The sequence below is a fragment of the Oncorhynchus mykiss genome, chromosome 6, assembly GCF_057628025.1.
Source record: "Oncorhynchus mykiss isolate SJ-2025 chromosome 6, ASM5762802v1, whole genome shotgun sequence".
NCBI lineage: Eukaryota > Metazoa > Chordata > Actinopteri > Salmoniformes > Salmonidae > Oncorhynchus > Oncorhynchus mykiss.
Window position 1 is genome coordinate 51,172,501 of NC_143027.1, and position 24,381 is coordinate 51,196,881.

Sequence of the window (24,381 nt, forward strand, 5' to 3'; positions counted from 1 at the left end):
AAAGGCTTTATAGAGAGCATTCATATGTTCTTCATAAGCAGTATAAAACTTGACTAAACAATTATAAACAAAGTCATCGACATAAAGGTCTACATCTGGTGATTTGCAAAAGGTGCCGTAAGAAGCCATTCTACATAGTTTTATTTGCTAATGAAGGATTTCTTGTAGGCCTTATAAAGCATGAAGGCTTCATTAAAGGGTGACCGCACTTCCTGATTATTTAAATTTGGTCAGCAAGGGAGAGCCAAAGGATTTACTCAAAATCTGTCTGTGTGAGATGAGCACTTTTTTTGGTATGGAGGTCTATGAGAAAGTGTTGAATTACATGAGGCTTGTTTGATCAAATATTTCTGTAGTGTTTAGGCTGTTACAAATGTACTGATTATAAGTGGATGCACGTGGCATTTTGGCAACTTTGAGAAAAACAACTTAATTGTGCCTGTTGTTGACACGCGTATCTGCCTAGAATGGTCCCACCTGATCTTGCCTGCCTTCAATCATTGAAGACATATATTCCCATTGTTTGAGTGGTCATCTGGCTATCTTGTCAATATAATAGATATTCTTTCATTTGGTTAATTAAGAAATACTCGTGGCCATGACAATTCAAACGTGAGTTGTTTTTGTGGTTTGGTTTGATGGGTTTCTTGTGTGTGTTCGCAGGTGGGAAAAGTTATCCAAATAATTTTGCCAATTAGCTTCGGCAAGCTGGTGGATATCTCCAAGGCTAGTTAGGCACTATCAATAATTTACAATGTAAATTAGACAATATTTCATGTTGGATTCTTTTCAGTTTTCTCATGAAATGTTTTTTTATATTTGTATGTTAATTTCTACAATTTATAGTTGGTTTGAGGTTTTTAAGTCATTGAAATTTGGAGCTATTAGAATTTTAACATCTAATTTACCTATGGTCCCGAACTAATCCCATCGGGATATCCAAAGACAACCCAAATGTACCACAGGCATTACGATTGGGTCGTGTGCAGCTGCACTCCGAATTGACGATTACCTGTGTGCTACCAGCTGTGGGCATGTGGGCAGGATTGAAAAAAATCCAACCCAGAGAGGAAGAGGTGAAGCCAGAGGCTCAACTCGGCCCAAAATCGGTCTCCTCCAGCAGGTGCCGTTTTTGCGCCCACCAAACGAGCAGTTTTTGTTTGAAGTTCAATGAGTGTTGAATTTGGTAAACAAAAAATGTGACGTTTTGTAATGCTTAGGTTGTTACGAGTGTACTGATTTGATATTAAGTATGAAAACGTAACGTCCTGGCAACTGAACAAACAACAACTTTATATCGGACTTGTGCCTGTTGGTCACAAGCGTATCGGCCCTCTCATTGACTAGAATGGTCCCACCTGATCTCGCCTCCTCCCCGACTGCCTTCCATCTTCGAGGACTTGTATTTCCATTGTTAGAGTGAGCACTTGTCCAGCTGGTCAATATAATAGATCATTTGTGGTCATTCTTAATTTACGTTGTGGTGCAGTCACAACCACAAGTCTCAGACGAGACTGACTTTATGACCAAAATTGACCTCTTTACAATTTGTAGCAAATTTTGACGGTAGAATAAATGTTTCAGACTCATATCGATGCCACAAGTTCGTTTTTAGAGTTGCTCTTCAAGCCTTAAAAAGTTACACTTCATTTAAAGTTGATGAAGTGCTGTCTTTATTTGGCCTGGTAATTTCTAAAGATGTGTGGAGTGTAGTTGGCATAATATCCGATTACAGTAGATGACTCCAGTCCCTAAGAGTATTTCTCAAAACACATCCTACGGTATAGCAGAGGGAGCACCCCCCTATCCACATCGATGGGACAGCAGTGGAGAAGGTGGAACGTTCTAAGTTACTCGGTGTACACATCACGGACAAACTGAAATTGTCCACCCACACACACAGTGTGGTGAAGAAGTCACAACAGCGCCTCTTCAACCTCAGGAGGCTGAAGAAATTGTCACCTAAAATCCTCACAAACTTTTAGAGATGCACAATTGAGAGCATCCTGTTGGGCTGTATCACCGCCTAGTACGGCAACTGCACCGCCCTCAACCGGAAGGGCTCTCCAGAGGGTGGTGCGGTCTGCACAACGCATCACCGGGGGCAAACTACCTGCCCTCCAGGACACCAGCACCTGATGTCACAGGAAGGCCCAAAATATCATCAAGGACAACAACCACCCGGGCCACTGTCTGTTCATCCCGCTACTATCCAGAAGGTGAGGTCCGTACAGGTGCATCAAAGCTGGGACCGAGAAACAGAATCTGTTTTTCAATCTCAAGGACATCAGACTGTTAAACAGCCGTCACTAACACAGAGACTACTGCCTACATACAGACTTGAAATCATTGGCCACTTTAATAATGCCACTTTAATGTTTACAAATCTTGCATTACTCATCTCATCTGTATATACTGTATTTTATAGCTATTGTATGTTCCATATCCCGCTCTGTCATTGCTCATCCATATATTTATATATTCTTATTCCATTCCTTTAATAGATGTGTGTATTAGGTAGTTGTTGTGGAATTGTTAGATTACTTGTTAGATATTGCTGCACTGTCAGAACTAGAAACACAAGCATTTCGCTACACTCGCAATAACATCTGCTAACCATGTGAATGTGACCAATAAAATGTTATTTGATTTATATCCATTGTATCTGTCATGTCAATGGCTGCTACTCTACCACTCTGACATCGCACACATGTTTGATGTTAAGCGTCTCTATTAATCACTTCTTTTTCAAGTTTTTTTTTTTAGGTTTGATACTCAAGGATTTATAGATGGATTCTAGGGCACCAACCCAAATTCCACATTAACAAATGATAGAACAATGTAATTGAATATTTCGAGATGGGTTGATGAGCTCAATCTGCTGACCTGCGGGTGCAGGAGTGTGATAGTTTACACATGTAATCACATGTTGAACATGTCTTAACACCGCCTGAGTGTGTTCCCATGCGTTCTGTCTGGTGGTGGTGGGTGGTGGATGGCTTGTGTTGTCATCTGGGCTGACAGTGTGCAGACGCTCACAGCTCATCCGTCTGGTGGCTGAAGTGAAGGGCTGAATTCCTCCTGGCTCTTTATCTGGCTGGCGAGGAGCAGGGCCCAGGGCCTGCTGGAGACTGCTGTCTGTAAAACCTGGCCCAGCTGATAGTGACGTATGGCTTGTTTAGACACTTGCCCTCCTCGCTGCTTGAACTCCCCCGTACTTATGAGGACAGACCGTCAGCAACAGCTTACACAGATGACATAAAGACACACTATCAGCATGTTTACCGAGTCACTCACTCCAGGCCCGGGCCCATGTGATTTATTCTCGTTTGAGCCGTGGTGGCTAACTCCGGGCCTGGAAACACTTTTCTGGGCTTTGATTGCTACCTTTGGCATTATGCATGGGGCCTAACCTGACAATGATAAGTATCTCTGGCATGACTTGTGTGACTGGTGTTCACTCTGCATAATGTGAACAGACTATTTGTCATGTTGCAGCTAATGGGAGAACCTGGGTGGAATTAATAGTAATTTGTCAGACACGTGAATATGGATCACCAAGTCCCATGCCATAATGGAATCTCCCTTAGACCATGTTTTACACTGGGAGAGTTTCCATTAAGTGGTGTTAATCAGATAAGTAGAAACTAATCAGGTCATTAAGATTATAGTTAGACCATGTGACCATGATCGTACTGTGCTATGACCAGTAAGGTGAGGATGATGCGTTAGTGGGGTTTCCCACCCTCTTTCACTTCTGGCTGTTATGTTCCACACTTAAATTGATCCCATTGGATCACATAATGTGCATGGTGTATGCTCTCTGACATACACAACTGTACAGTAAACTCAATAAAACTGGGGGGGAATCCAGCGCTCTGACACGTTAAGTTAATAAACGGTGGTTGTAATTGAACAAGGTCAAGAGAGAACTTTCATTTCTCAGACTTTTTCCCTACATTATGTTTCCAATTAATTTTTTTTTTTTTAGAAGTTAGAAAAACTCCGGCTTGATCACTAATTGCTTTTGAAAGTGTGACCCTTGTCTGTTTAATATTTTCCCGAGCAGGAAATTCCATGAAACGCAAACCATTACAGTCCAAACCCCCAGGGCCACTTTCACATGTAGCCTTTCAAAATAATACTTTTTGTGTGATCATTTGTTTAGCCTGAGTGAAGCTGCATTTCACAGGTCCTAGTTCCCATGGCAAAGTATGGTGATTGATGTATGAAATCTTAACTGTATTTGTTTTACAAATTTGTCAAATTCCCGTGAGAATCATTTGTTTAAATCATTCTAAAAGCTGGCAACTTTGTTTCTGGTACTGTAACTTCAAACTGCGATAGTTGCTAAGCATGTGCGGAAAGGTGGTTAAATATGTTTTTTCTATTTGAGTTCAAGGTAGTGTTATAATTGTTATAACCTTCAAATGTATGTGGTGCGTGCATGGGAGAGCAAGTAAGATTATTACTGGAAAATGGAAACAGCTGGCAAAATATGGCCATTATATGACTAATCCAAACACACTATGACAATACAGGTGATGTGAAGCGCTAAAGTGTCCCACCAGTGGGTGAAGATAAGATGTTTTGTTAAAGTTGACTGCTAGCACACTTAAATGTCCAATGCAGATGTTTTTATCTCAATATTAAATCATTTCTGGGTAACAACTAAGTACCTGAATGTAATAGTTTGAATGAAAATGTTGAAAAAGAAACAAAAATAGCTTCTTAGCAAAGATAAATAACTCAAGCAATACTTTTTCTAGGACTGTCTGGGAGTTGTCTGGGTAGGGAGGGGAAAACTAGCTGTTATTGGCAGAGCGGTTTGGAACTCTTATTGGTCTATTTACTAATTTACCACCTGGTGATGTCGAAACTCCATCCCACCACAACAGGCTGAAATTTCAGGCAGTTTTTTTAAATAGCTCTTATTATGTACACTACCGTTCAAAAGTTTGGGATCACTTAGAAATGTCCTTGTTTTTGAAATAAAAGCTCATTTTATGTCTATTAAAATAACATCAAATTGATTAACAATATCTACACTGTATTTCTAATGTTGTAAATGACTATTGTAGCTGGAAACGGCAGATTTTGAATGGAATATCTACATAGGCGTACAGACGCATATTATCAGCAACCATCACTCCTGTGTTCCAATGGCATGTTGTGTTAGCTAATCCAAGTTTATCATTTTAAAAGGCTAATTGATCATTAGTAAACCAGAAAACCATACAATAGTCAATTACAACATTAACAATGTCTACACTGTATTTCTGATCAATTTGATGTTATTTTAATGGACACATTTTTTTTTGCTTTTCTTTAAAAAACAAGGACATTACTAAGTGGCCCCAAACTTTTGAACGGTAGTGTATATATATATAAAACACAAGAGAATCCAGTTTTTGACTGCACTAACAAAGATAATGGCATTTTGATTCCACTAGGTTGAACACAAAATAATGCCCAACTTAGAACATTCATCCTCAAATCTAACATGTTATTGGAATATGGGTCCAGACTGCTCAGGAACTCAGATCCCATCCTGTTCCAAATATAGCCACCAGACAGTGTTTACCAGCACTAAACCAAGTGAGGAGTTTATAATGCCTTAAAAGACCTGTATATATATATATATGTCAATTCCTAACCTTGTCTATCCTCACCAAATAAGATTGGGCAAGTTGAGCCAAAATAAGCATTGCAAATCATTTACATGTTCTGTTTGAGTGGCATTGGACAACATGGGAAATGAAAGCAGTTTTACCCTGACTCAGTCATATGAAAGGCTCTCTTTAACAGCAGCACAGGTCTCAGAGCAGCAACACCCACACATTGCTGAAGGGGGAAAAGACTTGTGGATAGGTTTATTGAAAAAGCTGCTTTGAATTCTGTTTTTACTTGACGATTTCAGCCAGGGGTTGAGAAAAAAAAAAGGGCCATGCTTGAAAGGTGTATGGACGGCCTAATAAATCAGGGGCGGTGTGAGCAAGCGGAGTTCATGTTCTCCGGGTCAGATCCATAACCTCTCGACAGCTGCCCGCGCACTAGAACCAACGGCGCTGTGGGACGTGACCTTACAGACACACAACGCAGGGGCCACGGGCAGGGAGCACACCCCGCGGACACACTGATACATCACCGCCTGCTAAGATGAATCTGAGAAAACACTTTACCGCTATGTCCAACACACACACAAACTCTCTTTGTAAAGAACAAACATCAAGTGACAGGAAAATCATGGTTGAAAAAAACAGAACATTTCAGACTTTCTGGTTTGTGATGGCTGGAAGTGATGTATCGTGTTTTCAGAGACGATTGCCATTTTTCAAAAACCATGTTAAAAAATCTAATTCAATGTTATTTGTTTTAGATAGAATAGTATAGCACATTGTCCTCCATAAAATATCACAGGCATTTTTTTTAAAGTACTAAAATAATACTACTAATTCTTAGGGCAACGGTAGGGATATCGCATTGTTCAAAGTTCCATACCTTTACATCTATAAATGGATTATACCTGTGATAGGCGATAAGTGTCATGTTAACGCATTACAAAATATAATGATTGTGATTTGATATACAAATGACAAACATTCACAAAAGTAAAACAGATTAAGAAGCAATGAATTAAACCATCAATAGAAGTATTGATAATATTCAAAACTGGGTCACTGTTTTAATTTCTACAGAGGAATGGTTTGAGCCCTTTCTTATAAAAAATAAATAAAAAAAGGAAGGGATGAAATCATGCAAACAAGAGTCCAAATGTTGAAAGGTCAGAGTTAAACACACTTTGTAGAAGTCTCTCATAAACCAGGGATCCCCAACTGGCTGGCTGTGGGCGATTTTATTTGACCCCCAAGTTCTGACTTAAAACACTGAAAGCACCAGCAAATCAGCTCTGTGATTTTAATTTTAGGAATCTGTTCCAAAGTATTCCCCACACGTAATAGATAGATATGTGATCGTATACAAATGTAAGCAAGGTTTGAAATTATTGTTTTAGCTCAATATTATATCTGTTTGGGCTTCTTGCGGTCAATTTGCAGTCTACAAATCATTTGTAATTATGTTCCGCCCCCTGACCCTCCGCTCAAGAAAAAACTAAATCGGCCCGTGGCTGAATCTAGTTGATGATCCCTGTCGTATACAGATGATTATCATACACGTTTCTTCTTTTAATCTGATTTAAATTGCTTTGCTTATTCAACTCAAATCATTATGCCCATAATAATACAGCAATAAACCAGTTTGATTTGATAAGATTTGCATCAACATGTCTGATGACTTGGTCTCAAAGTGAATCCATCCCTAAATGCTCTAATTTCAGGCTCAAACCTCGTTGGGCTTTGTCGTGCTTTTCCTCACCTGTTTAGAAGTGTATCGTTATGAGACTATGTACATCCAAGACGAAATCAAATTTACATCGCGTAGTAAAACTAACAAAACAATCACAATAACAATGTAAAAAAAAAATCAAAAAATGCAGCACATTTCAAATCATAATGTAGTTTGCCCTTGAATCTTAAAATGAACGTCGCCATTAAACAGGTATAGGGAAGCTTACAATTGTGCCTGTGACAAATAGATATCACTGATACATTGAGATTAAGGGCAAACCAGATGTTATTTGACTGATTTCCAACCTGGATCTTAAACAAATGCTTGCCCTGAAATACAGTAGTTTCTTAATAGATGCCATGAAAACTCATCTTCCTTTTCTGGACAAAATGTCTATTTTAATCTGTGAACTATCAGTTTTACATTTAATAACAAGAATGTGAAGATGTATAGTATTTTTTTTTTTTTTACACAAAATTAATATTCAAATAGTCTCCATTCTTATATTTAGGAGCATCAGATTGAACTGAAACAATTAAATAATCATTATTAAAAGTGCCCGAAGCATGACATGAGAGCAATAGAAGATAAATATAATTTAGTTTTCACAATTCATACTGTGGATAATAGTTTCTTATTTTTGTGGTGGAAACACAGTCCCCTCCTAAATCATGCTTCGTGGTGCAATTTAAGAGAAATTGTGCATTCTCAGTAGAGGCATGTTCTACCCTCACAGTTCCCCCCAACATTCCTTTCCCTTTGGTATTAGGATACAAAGAATAAGACAACTGAGATATAAAGCTACATACAGTGGACATTTTTGGTATTTTTTTGCTGTCCCAGTTTCAGGTCTTCTTTGGGAACCATAACTCCCCAGTCATAAATAAATAATTGTTTCTCCTCCCTTCAACATCCCCACTCCCCCAACATTACCCTCCCCCTCCTGGTCCCTTTTCTGTGCCAAGATCAATAACTCTTAACATCTTACTTATTTTATTACTGCTTTTGGTTTTCTGGGGCTGATTGAGAGTTTCTCAGAGGAAATCTTTGGTTTTGTTTAAGTGTCCGTGACATTTAATCATGATTTTCCTTGCAGTTTAATTCCGGCCAGTCAATCAGCTAATCCACCTCGATTGATTCGCTGCTCTCGCCGCTGATGGGCTTGCACTCGTTGGGCATCCGCTGGTGTCTGCTGAGCTGGGTGGCCTGCGTGAAGCTCCTGTCGCACCTCTCGCACCTGAACACACAACACAAAACGACTCAGAGAGGCCAGCCGTACATGCCACCTCATCACTCGGCATCCTAATGGCAACTGACACTCCAAAGTGGCTGGGAATCTGACTGGGCCAGAGGGCTGTAATTGGAGCCTAGTCCTCTGGCCTTGATGCCGATGATGGGCGAAGGCCCCAATGCCTCCCAACATTGGGCCCTGTCAATAATCTCAGAGGAGGGGCCCCCCTCAAGGGGCCTGTCTAGATAAGGCACGCATCATTGTCACATCCAGTAGATAGAGAACAAAAAGAGATTTTCAGTAGGCCGGCTATCAAAGAGAGCCTCTCCTGAAGTATTGTGCTTAGCAGCCCAGAAAGAAGGGACCGTGTGCAATGTAGGGGGCTGGGTGCTGCTAATGCACTTGGCTAGGGGGCTTGGTGTCTAGAGTAGTAATTATGTAAGGACAGCTTCTTATAGCATTCTGTTCTACTAACTGTATCGAATCCTTAGTTACATCATAGCAATTTGTGAGAATCACCCCTTTCAGTAAACTAGATCCTTCTACTATCCAGTTTTCCAGATTATGTGACAAGGATGCACCCGTTTCTGTCAATCTGCTAACAGTAAAAAGCGGTGGATATGCGGTAATGTCCTCTTAGTTTTACTGAATTTGCTGTTTGTGCCTAAGGTAAAAGTAGAGCCAGTGAAAGGGCCAAAGTTGCAGACTACACGGAATTCGTTTAGTGACGTTTTGCAGTAGAAAACACGTGAGCATTCCTGACTAACAGAAAATGCCAGCTTTAATCTATCAAGCATATCAGCTCAATGAAAATAACTCAGCCCCTATTGATTAGCTAAAGATTACTGTGGTGTATTCATTAATGTCTTTGTGTGCCTCTTCCTCTCTGGAGCATTTGAAGTGCTGATGACACATTTGTGTATCACTGATTGCTTATTAGAAAGCTGATTCGTTACTTGATTGGTCGGCCTCAAATCAGTCACCTTTTCACACCACTGTCCCTGGCTACATGGTGACAATCTGGTGGGATTTATTATCTACATTGATGAGAGGACAGTAGCTGCTGTAAATTACATTTCATCCCAGTTTCATCCCATTTTCAAACTTGCGAAAAACTATGGATCACTGATATACAGATAACTGCCAAAAATAAAGTAAACACTTGAGTAAATGAGGGATAAAAAGTATATTGAATGCAGGTGCTTCCACACAGGTGTGGTTCCTGAGTTAATTAAGCAATTAACATCCCATCATGCTTCGGGTCATGTATAAAAATGCCTTTTTTTTTGGCTACCATTGCTAGAAGAGATCTCAGTGACTTTGAACATAGGGGGTTTAAAGTGTGTGTGTGTGTGTGTGTGTGTGAGAGAGAGTGTGCGTGTGTGTGAGTGTGCGTGTCAGTCACCAGATCTCAACTCAATTGAACACTTATGGGAGATTATGGAGCGCTGCCTGAGACAGTGTTTTCCACCAACATCAACAAAACAACAAAAACATTTTGTGGAAGAATGGTGTTGCATCCCTCCAATAGAGTTCCAGACACTTGTAGAATCTATGCAAAGGCGCATTAAAGCTGTTCTGGTGACTCGTGGTGGCCCAACACCCTATTAAGACACTATGTTGGTGTTTCCGTTATTTTGTCAGTTACCTGTATCTATAAGATGAAAATTCAATATAGATGGATACGCTCATATAATGTCAATATTGCTCATATAATGTCAATATTGCTGTCCTGGCAATCATAGAAATGTTGATACTTATATCAAGGAGTCCTACTGTACTCACTGGTAGAAATGGTTCTTACTTTGTTATTGTGTAAGAGCGGAATACAGTATGAAATCATGACATACTTATCTCACTTCATTTAATAGAGTTAATTGCACAGTAATAATGCATTTACAATGTCCTATTATAGGACCGGGTAATATAATATGTGACTGTATTAAAGCTAATGTTGGCACAATAGGGTGTGCTTTACAGTGAACGTTCCAACAGCGTTTGTTTATGATGTTGAGTCAACAAGGTCACATGCATATAATGTCCATTAGACTAACAGAAATCTATTAGCCTGTGTGAGCCTGTAACTTGCTCAATTAATTACATAAATCTCCAACAGCATCAATCAGACTGGCAGAGATATGGGGAAGCATCTGGCATGGCAGAGCCCAGTTAACACAGAACATTTTTCATGAATGTCCCTGAATGTTCTCCTTTGGTTATTTGAAAAAATAACCTTCTTACAACATCCAGGAAACGTCCTCCCCCCTACCCGCCCAAAACCAAAATGGGTTAGCTGGGAAGGATTTTGCTTTGTGGACTATGGCAGAACAATAGCTACGCTTTGTGATATATACTACTGGTCAAAAGTTTTAGAACACCTACTCATTCAAGGGTTTTTCTTTATTTTTACTACTTTCTACATTGTAGAATAATGGTGACGATATCAAACTATGAAATTACACACATGGAATCATGTAGTAACCGAAAAAGTGTTAAACAAATCAAAATACATTTTATATTCTTCAAAATAGCCACCCTTTCCCTTGATGACTGCTTTACACACTCTTGGCATTCTCTCAACCAGATTGATGAGGAATGCTTTTCTAACAGTCTTGAAAGAGTTCCCACATATGCTGAGCATTTGTTGGCTGCTTTCCTCCACTCTGTGGTCCGACTCATCCCAAACCATCTCAATTTGGTTGGGTGGTTGGGTGATTGTGGAGGCCAAGTCAAGTGATGCAGCACTCCATCTCTCTCCTTCTAGATGAAATAGCCCTTACACAGCCTGGGTCAGGCTGTGTAAGGTGTTGGGTCAATGACCCAACTGTATTGTCCTGTTGAAAAACAAATGATAAACCCACCAAGCCCAAACCAGATGGTTTGCGTATCGCTGCAGAATGATGTGGTAGCCATGCTGGCTAAGTGTGCCTTGAATTCTAAATAAATCACAGACTGTGTTACCAGCAAAGCACCCCGACACCATAACACCTCCTCCTCCATGTTTTTTACGGTAGGAAATACATATGTAGAGATCATCCGTTCACCCAAACCGCATCTCACAAAGACACAGAGGTTGCAACCAAAAATCTCCAATTGGGACTCCAGGCCAAAGGACAAATTTCCACTGGTTTAATATCCATTGTTCATGTTTCTTGTGCCAAGCAAGTCTCTTCTTATTATTGGTGTCCTTTAGTAGTGGTTTATTTGCAGCAATTCGACCATGGAGGCCTGATTCACACAATCTCCTCTGAACAGTTCATGTTGAGATTTGTATGTTACTTGAACTCTGTGAAGCTTTTATTTGGGCTGCAATTTCTGAGGATGTTAACTCTAATAAATGTATCCTCTGCAGCAGGGGTAACTCTGGGTCTTCCATTCCTGTGGCGGTCCTCATGTGAGCCAGTTTCATCATAGTGCTTTATGGTTTTTGCGACTGCACTTGAAAAAACGTTCAAAGTTCAAGGCTCCTACCTTGTCACAACACAACTGATTGGTTCAAACACATTAAGAAGGAAAGAAATTTCACAAATTAACTTTTAGGAAGGCACACCTATTAATTAATTGAAATGCATTCCAGGTGACTACTTCATGACGCTGGTTGAGAGAATTCCAAGCTGTCATCAAAGCAAAGGGTGACTATTTGAAGAATCTCAAATATATTTTGATTTGTTTAACAATTCTTTGGTTACTGCAAGATTCCATATGTGTTATTTCATAGTGTTGATGTCTCCACTATTACTCTACAATGTAGTATATAGTAAAAATAAAGAAAAACCCTTGAATGAGTAGGTGTTCTAAAACTTTTGACCAGTAGTATATGTGCTGTAGCAGAGACGAAGCTTCCACTTTCAAATACAGCCTTGCCACTGAGAGACACTCAAAGAAAGGTAGGTGAGCAAATATTTCAATTTGCAGTGTAGTTGAAGTGATTTTTTTTTGTACCATGTAGGCATTGTGAAACCTCTGGCCTCATCTAATAAGTGTCTTCTGGCACTGTGTGTGTGCTAACCTTAAGTGTATATCAGTATTCAGGCCTTTTCGGACACAGTGGGCAATGGTGGGGGCGACAATAGGAGTAGACAGTGTGCCATAAACATTCATTGTGCTTTCTGTAATGGTGTCATTGGAGGAAGCAATGGTACTCACTGTTACTTACTTGAATGGCTTCTCCCCAGTGTGTGTCCGGATGTGGTTGTTGAGAGTGGTGGCTCCTGCAAATGCCCGGCCACAGTAGCCACACTTGAAGGGCCGGTCGCTGGAGTGAGTGACGACATGGTTGCGCAGCTCCGACGGCTGGGAGAAGGACTGGGAGCAGTGTCCACACTGGTATGGTCTGCAGACACACACACAGAGGGGTAGAGGAGGACACCAAGCTCCCGTTACCATGGCAGCATGACCCTAATCAACCATGTGGCCCCAGTCCATGACTTGGCCATCTATCAATATGTGCACAACATACTGGAAACATTAGGTATAGTTGGGTTTTTCTGTTTCCTTCTGTCGTTTGTTCCTATCTGTATGTAGAGCTCTAATGATCTTTGCTAATTCTCACAGTGATCCCAATGAATAAGTGGCGCATGATAACAAATCACACATTTATTGACAGAGGCCACAAAGAAATGCTCTTACAGGAGTAATTAGACTAATTGACTATTCAACTGTGCCATCAATCACATGATTCCTTCAGAGAGAAGACAAACCTTCCAGGGCAAAGTTATTACTCCCTTTACCAAATGACAATGATTGCATCAATTAGATGGTGTGATTTTAGACAGCCTAGAGTTTAACAGCACATGATAACACCAGAAGATAACAGTGTGCAGATGTTAGGAACAATGTTCTTTATTTTGTTGTTAAATAGGCAATATAAACCATGCACATTCTGTGAATCTGAAGGCATAGCTAGCGGTATTATGTGGAGGAAAAGTGAAAGTAATTAGAGCAAAATAGTGTAATATAATGGAAAAATTCTCACTTGCAGTTTTCCACATAAAGCTGCAATTCCATGGGGGGTTCTATTCATTTATCAGCCCCATTCTATAAAGTATGCCTCAGTGACTTAGACCACAATTTATTTTGAGGTTTTTCTATGCGAAGGTGCATTGATTGTGAATACTTTAATGTGATTAATGTGTGGATATAATTTATTAGGGCCGCGCCGTGTGATTAATGTCAGGTTATTGTTTATTACAGCAGTGAGCCTGGGAGAGCCCCACAGATAAACACCTCCATCACCAACACAACACAGGGAGCCTCTGCAGGGCCACGCACGCAGGCACATATGCACAATAACGAAGGAAAAAATACATGTACACAAATACTTGTATGAAAGTAATTGTTCAGGTTTCTAATAGATTAACAGGTCACCGACGGCTTGATATTCAATTAATTGCTTATGTAAATAATGACATCTGTGGATAATGTGTCTATAATCTAAAGTCTTTATAATAACAACGCAAGATTATTTGGAATAATTTGGATCAAATTATTTACTTCTTGGGATCTGTTTTTGTGCTATCAATTTCTTGATAGAGACATATTTATCATTTCAATATAATACAGGACTATGTAAAGCTCTTTGTCGGCTCAGCAACTAACAGTTATTCTCCACTGAGACAACTTACATTTATAAGAGGAAACCCCTTTGGCATTGCAGCTATATGTCTTGGTTTTGAACAATACATATATCAATGGTTTAGAAAATCACTCCACAGAAAATATCTACACTACACACACACACACACACACACACACACACACACACGGTCTTAGTTTCCATGTTATTGATCAATCTATTACATTCTAGTGTTGAGATAATGGCCCTCGTCAACCAATCATGGTAATCAAATGAGCAGGGAACAAAACAAAGACCTCATAAAGGTTGTATTGTATTATAATGTATGGTATTCCACCAGTTGAAAGCTTATTGGGTTTATGAGTGAAGGATAGGATTTAGATGATAACCTAAATTGGTGGATAAGGACAGCTCTTTTTCAAAGTCTAACCATTATGTTGTGCCAACTGTTCCAAAACATGACCCAATGGAAAAAGTAGCATCATACTGTTTGCATTGAAAAGATTAGTGAGTTCAGCATAATTGCAATGATTCAAGTGACAGACAAACAGATAAACCGGAGCGAAACAACATCTGTAGGGCTCTTCTGAGCTTAAAAGGTGTGGGGTGAAGTTGCCCCTAGATGCTGATATTGGGTCAGTTTAGCATTTCCCCCACTAATGGTTAGGATTAGGGAAGAGGAAACTGATCCTAGATCGGAACCTAGGGGATTCTTCACCCCGGAGCCCTCTGAAAGTAGTGGTGGTGGGGACTGTTTGACAAATAATATCTCTCAATGACAGCAAGGATCATGGCCCTTATTCACAAAGTGTCTCAGAGTAGATGTGCTGATCTAGGATCAGTTTTTCTGTTTAGATCATAGTTAATATCATTACATGGACAGGGCGGACCTGTTAACAGAATTGTTATAACTTGAATTGTGTGTCCAAACTTTTGAATGTTACTGTATGAAAAACACAAATTCCCCTCACCTGAACGTCTTGTCATACTAACATGAATAAACCAGGTGGATGAGTTTTTTTCAAAGAATTCACACGCTATCCTTATAATTATTACACAGCGCCATTTCAATTGGGAGTAATAAGCACTGTGACAACCAGCCCCGGTCTCCCTTTAGGGATGGAACGTCATTTACATAATTGATACCTGGAGGAAAATAAGGGGAGGGTCATGCTTTTTCAATTTCAGTCAAGGGTCCGTCTGGGTTTAGTATTTTTTTTAAAAAGTCTAGTCCAGGGATGGTCATGTAATTGATAAAATGTCTACATTTCTCATTGTTTTAGAATTAGTTTCTTATTAGGCTACATATCGATGGGTACCCGATGCCACCCCTCATTTCTGATTCTCCTCTGGGCGGGCAATATCAAGTAGGTTATTTACTGTGGCCTCAATCAAATGATCCATAGAATATAGGCTACTAAGTGCAGACTAGCCTATAGCCTATGTTCTGTTCAGTTTGAGAAGGAGAGGACGAAGATGAGGATTACTGGAGGTCAACTTGGATAGCTTGCTACTACTATAGTACATTTTTATTAAAAACAATGTGTTTTTTTGCCCATGATGTAGACCTATATCCATAGGTTTTGTTGGTCAATTCCTCCACCCACCATGCACTCTTTAAATATCCTACATCCATGTCAGTGAAGGGCTATTAAGTTCAAACCAAGACTCAAATTGAGGGGGTATGAGAGGGTATGCCATAGGCCTACTTTTTATTGTTAAAGCTTACATGTTTCTGCTTTGGTAGGCCTACTCTGTCTGGGGTGGAAAGGTAGGCCTACTCTGTCTGGGGGTGGAAAGGTAGGCCTACTCTGTCTGGGGGTGGAAAGGTAGGCCTACTCTGTCTGGGGTGGAAAGGTAGGCCTACTCTGTCTGGGGGTGGAAAGGTAAGCCTACTCTGTCTGGGGGTGGAAAGGTAGGCCTACTCTGTCTGGGGTGGAAAGGTAGGCCTAACCCTTGGAAGTACCATGCTAAGATTCCTAATGACATCTCAGATTAAATCATTTGTAAACAGGGACAGTTTCATTGCAAACAAGTCACACTGATTTTGCATCTGAGAAATATGATAAGATGAACACAGGCCTATCATCTCTGTCCATTCTTAACCTGTAATTTTGGTAATTTTGGTGGTATTAAAAAAGGTTATACTAATATGTCAAATAATTGCATGACCTGTTTATAAAAATGTAAAAAATTCTCTAACCTGCAAATACAATGATTGATTCATGCAATGCTTAAAGGAGATATTTTCACCTCTACTCTTGTCCATGCTTGTCTGCGAACCCACAACCTTCTGGACCATAGCCCTGTGCACTATCAAAATTCCTGCGTTGCCCTGTAATGCTTTCAGGACAAAGAACAGCTTTAAAACTGCATATCTAAAGCTCTGGTCTGTCCAAGAAGTAAGGGTAAACAGTAAACATGTTCTCTGCCATCTACTTTGTTTTAATAATTATTTGGGGTATAGGGAAGGGTCACTTTTTTTTTTCAGGTGTTCAGGGATAATTTAGGTCAAATATATTTTGCTGAATGGAGGGCCATCCATTTTCATTTCAGAGAGGTCCGATTTTCTTCATGTAACCCTTATTATAAATAATGTTACCTTACTGGTTAGGGTTGAATAAAGATGCTATTTAAAGTTATTTTGCTTTCAAGTAATTGTATGATTATTACAATTCAATTAATTGAGTTTTACAATTCAGGAGATGTTACTTATGCATAAATAAATATAATATTTTGTCTAACAATCTTGTTACTCCGAGTTGGTGGGGCTAAAATTTGGTAGACGTCTCAGCATGATCTAAATCTACAACTAAGGGTGCTTCACAAATGGCACCATATTCCCTATACTGTACAGTGCACTACTTTTAATCAGAGCCCAAAAGGGTCCCATTTGGGCCGCATCCACTATCTACATAGCCTACATACTATATATCAATGCTCTTGATTTTCCATAGCAATCCTGTAGAGCATCTGTGGTTTTAGACTCAAGAGTTATCAACAAAATAACTGAATAATCTTATGTGTCAACAAAGTCAGGAGTGTACACATACGTAGTACTAATATAATAAAAGCCATTTAGTGGACACTTTTATCCAAAGCGACTTACAACAGTGAATTAATACATTTGTATATGGGTGGCCCAGCAGGAATCGAACCCATGATCCAGGCATTGCTAGCTCAATGCCCTACCAACTTAGTAACACAGAACCACACTAGAATATCAAGTGCTCATTGCTGATTAGAGTATTGAAACGTTATTTACTGAGGTAGAGGCCCTTCTGTGCTACACACCACCACTTCTTTCCCATTTGAAACTCTCAGTAGGGCGATCCCTGGCCTTTTCGCCCTAAGAACAGAAAAAACAAAGCCTGAGCAGTAACCACCCTATCGTTCATTGGAAATGCAGAAGAACAAACATAATATCCTTCAAAATGAATGCTCATAGTTACTGCACACCTTATTTGGGTAAGTGATAGACTATCCTCAAATGCTTCATTTCTTAAAGGAATACTGTACAGTATTGTATTGTTCTGTTAGATATTCAATATTAATAAATACTATTGATACATACTGAAGGGCTGAATACTAAATTAAAGGATAAGTAGCAAAGTAAACAGAAACACAACAGGCTTTGTTCCTTGATCTACTATATTATCATAAAGATACGGTATTTCTTTAAAATTGAGGGATACATTCCAAGTGACTAAAAAAATAAGAAAAACTTCTCGGGCACTCCTTTGTAGGATCTCAGCTAAACAGGTAAGCAAAATGATTTTTCTAGTGCTGATATACTACAGCAATTCATCTTTCTCCCAAATGTACATATAAACTAAACATCAATAAATATGTATAAGCCAAAACCCATAAACCACAGCCGAGAACATTTTAAACAGATGCATTGGGTAATTTACTGGGTGCAAAGGCTGTGCATCCAAATATCAACAGATCCAGATTCCCTTGTTCAGCTAAATTTTATCTGCACCCCAGGGTCATAAAGTTGAGTATTGACAAACGCTCATATTGACTTCAACTCCTGGGTATCCAGGCAACATTTTTCTTCTGTATGAATATTAGTTTATTGAATAAGTGGCATCTGTTTTCCTCCGCATCACAGTTAGGGTAGGTATTTCTTTGTGACAGCTGCAACTGATTTATAGGTTTGTATGCTCTGAAGAAAAATTGTGCTAAGCAAAAATGTCCAATACCACCCTCCCCCCACACTGCATTTAATTAAGTTGGGAGATGTTACACACTGGATTTGAACCCTGAAACCACTGTGAGAGAGAAAGACCACATGTATTGGCATGCAAATTACTGATAGGAACAATTAATTGTATCTGATACAGTATAGGGGAGACTCAGAGGTTGGTTGTCACAGTGCTAATTACTCCCAATTTTAAGGTTCAAATGTGTGAATTATTTGAAATAACTCATCCACCTGGTCAAATCATGTCAGCATGACAAAACATTGAGGTGAGGGGAATTAGAGTTTTTCATAGGTGAAAGTAAAAAAAATATATTGGTATTTTCTTTGTAAATGTTTTAATGTTGGTAACATCTATGATACCGAGGTCAAGCCATGTGGTAACTACCATTTGAATTAGCATTGGGGGGCCTCCCAAGTGGCGCAGCGGTCTAAGGCGTCACTACAGACCCGAGTTTGATCCCAGGCTGTGTCGCAGCCGGCCGCGACCGGGAGACCCATGGGCAGCGCACAATTGGCCCAGCGCCGTCCGGGTTAGGGGAGGGTTTTGCAGGCCGGGATGTCCTTGTCCCATCGCACTCTAACGACTCCTGTGGCAGGCCGAGCACATGCACGCTGACATGGTCGCCAGTTGGACAGTTTTCCTCTGACAATGGTGCGCCTGGCTTCCGGGTTAAGCGAGCAGTGTGTCAAGAAGCAGTGCAGCTTGGCAGGGCTGTGTTTCGGAGGACGCATAGCTCTCGACCTTCGCCTCTCCCGAATCCGTACGGGAGTTGTAGCGATGGGACAAGACTGTAACTACCAATTAGATATCACGAAAATGGGTAGAAAAAAGGGGTACATTTAAAAAAAAAAAAGAATAATAATAATATATATATATATATATATATGTATTAGCATTTGTAGGGGTCTGGACTGGACAAGATCTGTACCAATCATATATGTCTATGTTTCAAAGGTTTGGTCATCACAGTAGAATTCAGTACAATACAGTGAATTATACTGTACTCTAGTGTTCTCCACTGTACTAAACTCTACTGCACTGATCTATACTGTTTTACAAGACCCCTTCTCCATCTGTTTGACCAGAAATCAAAGCCTGCTTATTTCACATTTTTGGGGGATGGAAAATTGTTGAAAAAAATACAGTTGAAGTCGGAAGTTTACCTACACTTAGGTTGGAGTCATTAACACTCGTATTCAACCACTCCACAAATTTCTTGTTAACAAACTATAGTTTTGGCAACTCGGTTAGGACATCTACTTTGTGCATGACACAAGTAATTTTCCAGCAATTGTTTACAGACAGATTATTTCACTTATAATTCACTGCATCACAATTCCAGTGGGTCAGAAGTTTACATATCCTAAGTTGACTGTGCCTTTAAACAGCTCGGAAAATTCCAGAAAATCATGTCATGCTTTAGAAGCTTCTGATAGGCTAATTGACATAATTTGAGTCAATTGGAGGTGTACCTGTGGATGTACTTCAAGGCCTACCTTCAAACTCAGTGCCTCTTTGCTAAAAAAAATCTAAATGAATTAGCCAAGACCTTAGAAAAAAAATTGGTACCACGTCCATCTGTACAAACATTAGTACGCAAGTATAAACACCATGGGACCACGCAGCCATCATACCGCTCAGAAAGGAGACGCGTTCTGTCTCATAGAGATGAACGTACTTTGGTGCAAAAAGTGCAAATCAATCCCAGAACAACAGCAAAGGATCTTGTGAAGATGCTGGAGGAAACAGGTACAAAAGTATCTATATCCACAGTAAAACAAATCCAATATTGACATAACCTGAAAGGCTGCTCAGCAAGGAAGAAGCCACTGCTCCAAAACTGGCATAAAAACGCCAGACTACTGTTTGCAACTGCACATGGAGACAAAGATCATACTTTTTGTAGAAATGGTCAGATGAAACAAAAATAGAACTGTTTGGCCATAATGACCATCGATATGTTTGGGGGAAAAAGGGGGAGGCTTGCAAGCCCAAGAACACCATCCCAACCGTGAAGCACGGGGGTGGCACCATCATGTTGTGGGGGTGCTTTGCTGCAGGAGGGACTGGTGTACTTCACAAAATAGATGGCATCATGAGGCAGGAAAATTATGTGGATATATTGAAGCAACACAAATGGGTCTTCCAAATGGACAATTACCCCAAGCATACTTCCAAAGTTGTGGCAAAATGGCTTAAGGATAACAAAGTCAAGGTATTAGAGTGGCCATCACAAAGCCCTGACCTCAATCCTAAAAATTGTGGGCAGAACTGAAAAAGCATGTCCGAGCAATGAGGCCAATGAACCTGACTCAGTTACACCAGCTCTGTCAGGAGGAATGGGCCAAAATTCACCCAGCTTATTGTGGGAAGCTTGTGGAAGGCTACCTGAAACGTTTGACCCAAGTTAAACAATTTAAAGGCAATGCTACCAAATACTAATTGAGCGTATGTAAACTTTTGACCCACTGGGAATGTGATGAAAGAATTAAAAGCTGAAATAAATCAATCTCTCTACTATTATTCTAACATTTAACATTCTTAAAATAAAAGTAGTGATCCTAACTGACCTAAGAGGGAATTTCTACTAGGATTAAATGTCAGGAATTGTGATAAACTGAGTTTAAATGTATTTGGCTATGGTGTATGTAAATTTCCGACTGTATGTATGCCTTAATTTCTCAAAAATATAGCCCAGACTATTTATTAGCTTTCATTTGACATGAAATTTGATTTGCTCCTATGTTAGTGCTCATTGGGCCTTTCATGTCAAATCAAACCAAATGTTATTTGTCACATGTGCCGAATACAACAGGTGTAGACCATACAGTGAAATTATTACTTACATGCCCTTAACCAACAAAGTAGTTTTAAGAAAAAAAGTAAGAGATAAGAAAAACAAATAATTAAAGAACAGCAGTAAATAACAATAGTGGGGCTATATAGCTATATACAGGGGGTACCGGTTCAGAGTCAATGTGCGGGGGGCACAGGTGTTGAGGTAATTATGTACATGCAGGTAGGGTTATTAAAGTGGCTATGCATAGATGATAACAGAGAGTAGCAGCGGGGGGGGGGGTGCAAATAGTCTGGGTAGCCATTCATGGCTTGGGGTTAGAAGCTGTTTAGAAGCCAATGTAATCATATTGTTCAGGGACATTGCCATGGCCAGTATACAGTAAAAATCACAAGCTCTTTTTTGTTTGTGCTATAAAGAGCTCCCTTCGTTGCCTCCCTCTTCCACACATATTGTCTGTCACATACCCACACATACATGTGCAAACACATGCATGCACACAGAAATGTACTCAAAATGGCACGTTATTTACGAGGCATAAAATGCTGAATTGTGTTAGAAATAACATTTTATCAAAGAAAGGCTATTTATAAGACTGTATGCTATATTGCTTCACTTCCTGTTACAAAAGGAATAAGCTACTAGCAAACAGTATGTAAACCAACCCCATACTGTGTGACAACCAACCCCACGATGGGGCTGGTTGTAACAAGTGGACCGTGTGTTTGATGGCTTTTAATGGCATGTTGGAATAAGATGTGAGGATAAAAAGGGTCCCCATTTCAACCCCAGACCTTGGTCTTTCTACTAATATTGAAGAGAGTCTTGTAAGATATACTGGTGCTGAGAAATACACTCGAGTAAAAAGTGTGACAACCAACCCCATTCATCACTACACTATATACAATAGCATGGCAAGTGTTTTTTTTTTATTTCCCCAATGAACCCCATGGAAACAGAACTTTCTGAAATTAAAAATAGACACAAAGCAAGAAGAACGCCTAAATGTCTGTAAGAGTCTGAGACTACTAGGATATATCAAGCATTATGATGATTCATTTTATGAGATGGCTCAAAGGCTGTTACCTTACCTGTCTGGGTTCTGTGTGCACACATGCATCTGGAGCAGGATGCGTTGCGTGAACGTCTTAAAGCACTGGCCGCACTTCCAGAGGTGCCAGTCACTGAACTCGGTGCTCAGCTGGCTGGTGGAGGTGGGGCTGGCTAGGACTCGCTGGTTCTTAGAGCTCATCTGGTTGAAGCCGGAGTCCGTGTGGCCACCTTTGTCCATCAGGGAGAAGCTTCTGGAGCAGGGCGAGTGGGGGAAGACCATGGAGCGCAGCAGGGCCACCGAGAAACCTTTGCCCGTTTTACTGAGCGGCTGCAGCGTCTCTTGTCTGCTCATGGCCTCCATAACTGTGGTTGGTACATTCACTAAAGGAGGAAAACAGTAGAAAACATGGAACATATAGTCATGTAAACCACTATCGGCATGTGATGTGAGGATACAGCTAGTATGTTGTGCCTTACCCCATTCCAGTTGTATAAGGGTGCTAACATTCATTCTAATTCACAAGGTCAGAGTTTTAATATTGAAAATAAAGACATTGGAAAAATATTATGCTTTGAAGCTTATGCATCCTATTTGTATTATCACAAAACTTTTATACTGAATAGATTTCCATACATACATGTTTCCCTAGCTAAAGTTAATAGAATACTGTCATCACAATTCATTAACTAATTTAATCTGTCTTCATTTCACTTCGGCTAAATGCAACAGGCTAAATTTATACTTATTCTATCTTGGTTCTGGGTTTGACTGTCATTGACTATCATGTTGTTGTTTTTCTTACCATGTGGGTGAGTTCTAGTCATGACCAAAACATAACAACACAGATGAGATCTATTCTCTCTCAGCTACTGGATCACAGAAAAGAAAAGCTGCAGTCTTTGTGCATCCTAAAGCATAAACAACTTGATGCAAGAACGTTTCATCGTTGTTATAAGAAACATATGATGATTCTTCATCACTACACACTGATCTCTGACTGCATTCAAGAAGTCAGAGCCATAATAGCTCATGGGTGGACAAACCACATCCCACATTCTTTGTATTGCAACACGCTGTGTACATAAACACACATTTACACAACTGTAACGTGATACATGTGGGAGTAGGGCTAGGCCTTTCTTATTTAATAAAACTTCAATTTTTCTGGGCATTGTTTTAATGTTAGATCTCGTAACGCTGTTCAGTATCGGGCTAAGGAAGTGTGATTGAAGCTAACTTGTGAAAATGTACATAAAAACAATTGTGAGGTGGTTCTGAAGTTGGGCATGTTGTAGACGAGAGCATTGACTAGTTAAAGGGCAAATTCATAGTACTGAACCTAACCAATCCAGCAGCTTTCATTTGCTATCACATGCACACACTATTCCTTCATGTGGGTTGTATTAGGGGAAGAGGTCTATTTCTGTGTAACCAGGCTTCAGTGTCTGTAATGGGTAGATTCTCCTTTAAGAGAGCCATACTAAGATATATTGATTCATGCAGGGTATGCTGATTTGCAAGGAGTTCACAGCACTCTCCCTTCTCGACCTCTCCATTGTTTGCCACGTTTTAAGGCTGCAATACTGCATCTATCAAATTATACTATACACTTTTAAAACAGTTTATATGAAAAGGCACTTGTCTAAACAGGACTCCAACTAGACTGAAGTAATAAAATGTCGAACATGTAAACAGTGAACTGTCAGGCCCTGTCGGTTGTCCAAGACCTCCAGTGGCCAGTGAGTTCCAAAGAAACCAGACAGAGCAGTATGGGGCAAAATGCTGGTTAAGACAGAAAATAGTCATTCATTTTCCCAAATGCTCCTACAAAGACTGTTAACAGACAATCCCTCAAAAATGTCTGGGGGAGATAAATACTATTGTTTCAATAAACCTAACCGATTGTCTCTTCTATGAGAGAACAGCTTAGAAAATAGAAAATTGTGATACGTAACTAACGGGTACTGTCCGTTGAAAATCAACATTGAGTCATTGGTTTAATTCGCCACAATATGACAAAATCATTTTTCATCCTGTTTGCACTGGCAAGGTTTGTTAGGTTCAGCCATATAAATCAGGCTTAAGTCAATTTAAGGGTCCACTATTTGCATCAGTTTTTGTGGCTTGGCACAGCTATGCCCAGTCAAATGCTTTTTGTCTTTA

At 39.9% G+C, this 24,381-nt stretch overlaps 1 protein-coding gene across 3 annotated transcripts in view; it reads right to left on the reverse strand.

Moving 5' to 3' along the window:
* Positions 1-6,469: 6,469 nt before the first annotated feature.
* The window catches only part of prdm6 (PR domain containing 6), a 56,824-nt gene continuing 38,912 nt past the window's right edge, over positions 6,470-24,381 (reverse strand). The window contains exons 6-9 of one of the 3 annotated variants that reach the window (XM_036980408.2): positions 22,256-22,598; positions 17,422-17,505; positions 12,738-12,914; positions 6,655-8,587 (exon numbers count right to left, since the gene is read on the reverse strand). In XM_036980408.2, the coding sequence (XP_036836303.1) occupies positions 8,470-8,587; positions 12,738-12,914; positions 17,422-17,505; positions 22,256-22,598 (722 nt within the window). In that variant the 3' untranslated portion in view covers positions 6,655-8,469. Of the gene's footprint in view, positions 8,588-12,727; positions 12,915-17,421; positions 17,506-22,255; positions 22,599-24,381 lie in introns of all 3 variants that reach the window. The other 2 variants (XM_021606777.3, XM_090238170.1) reach the window with 2 other exon arrangements.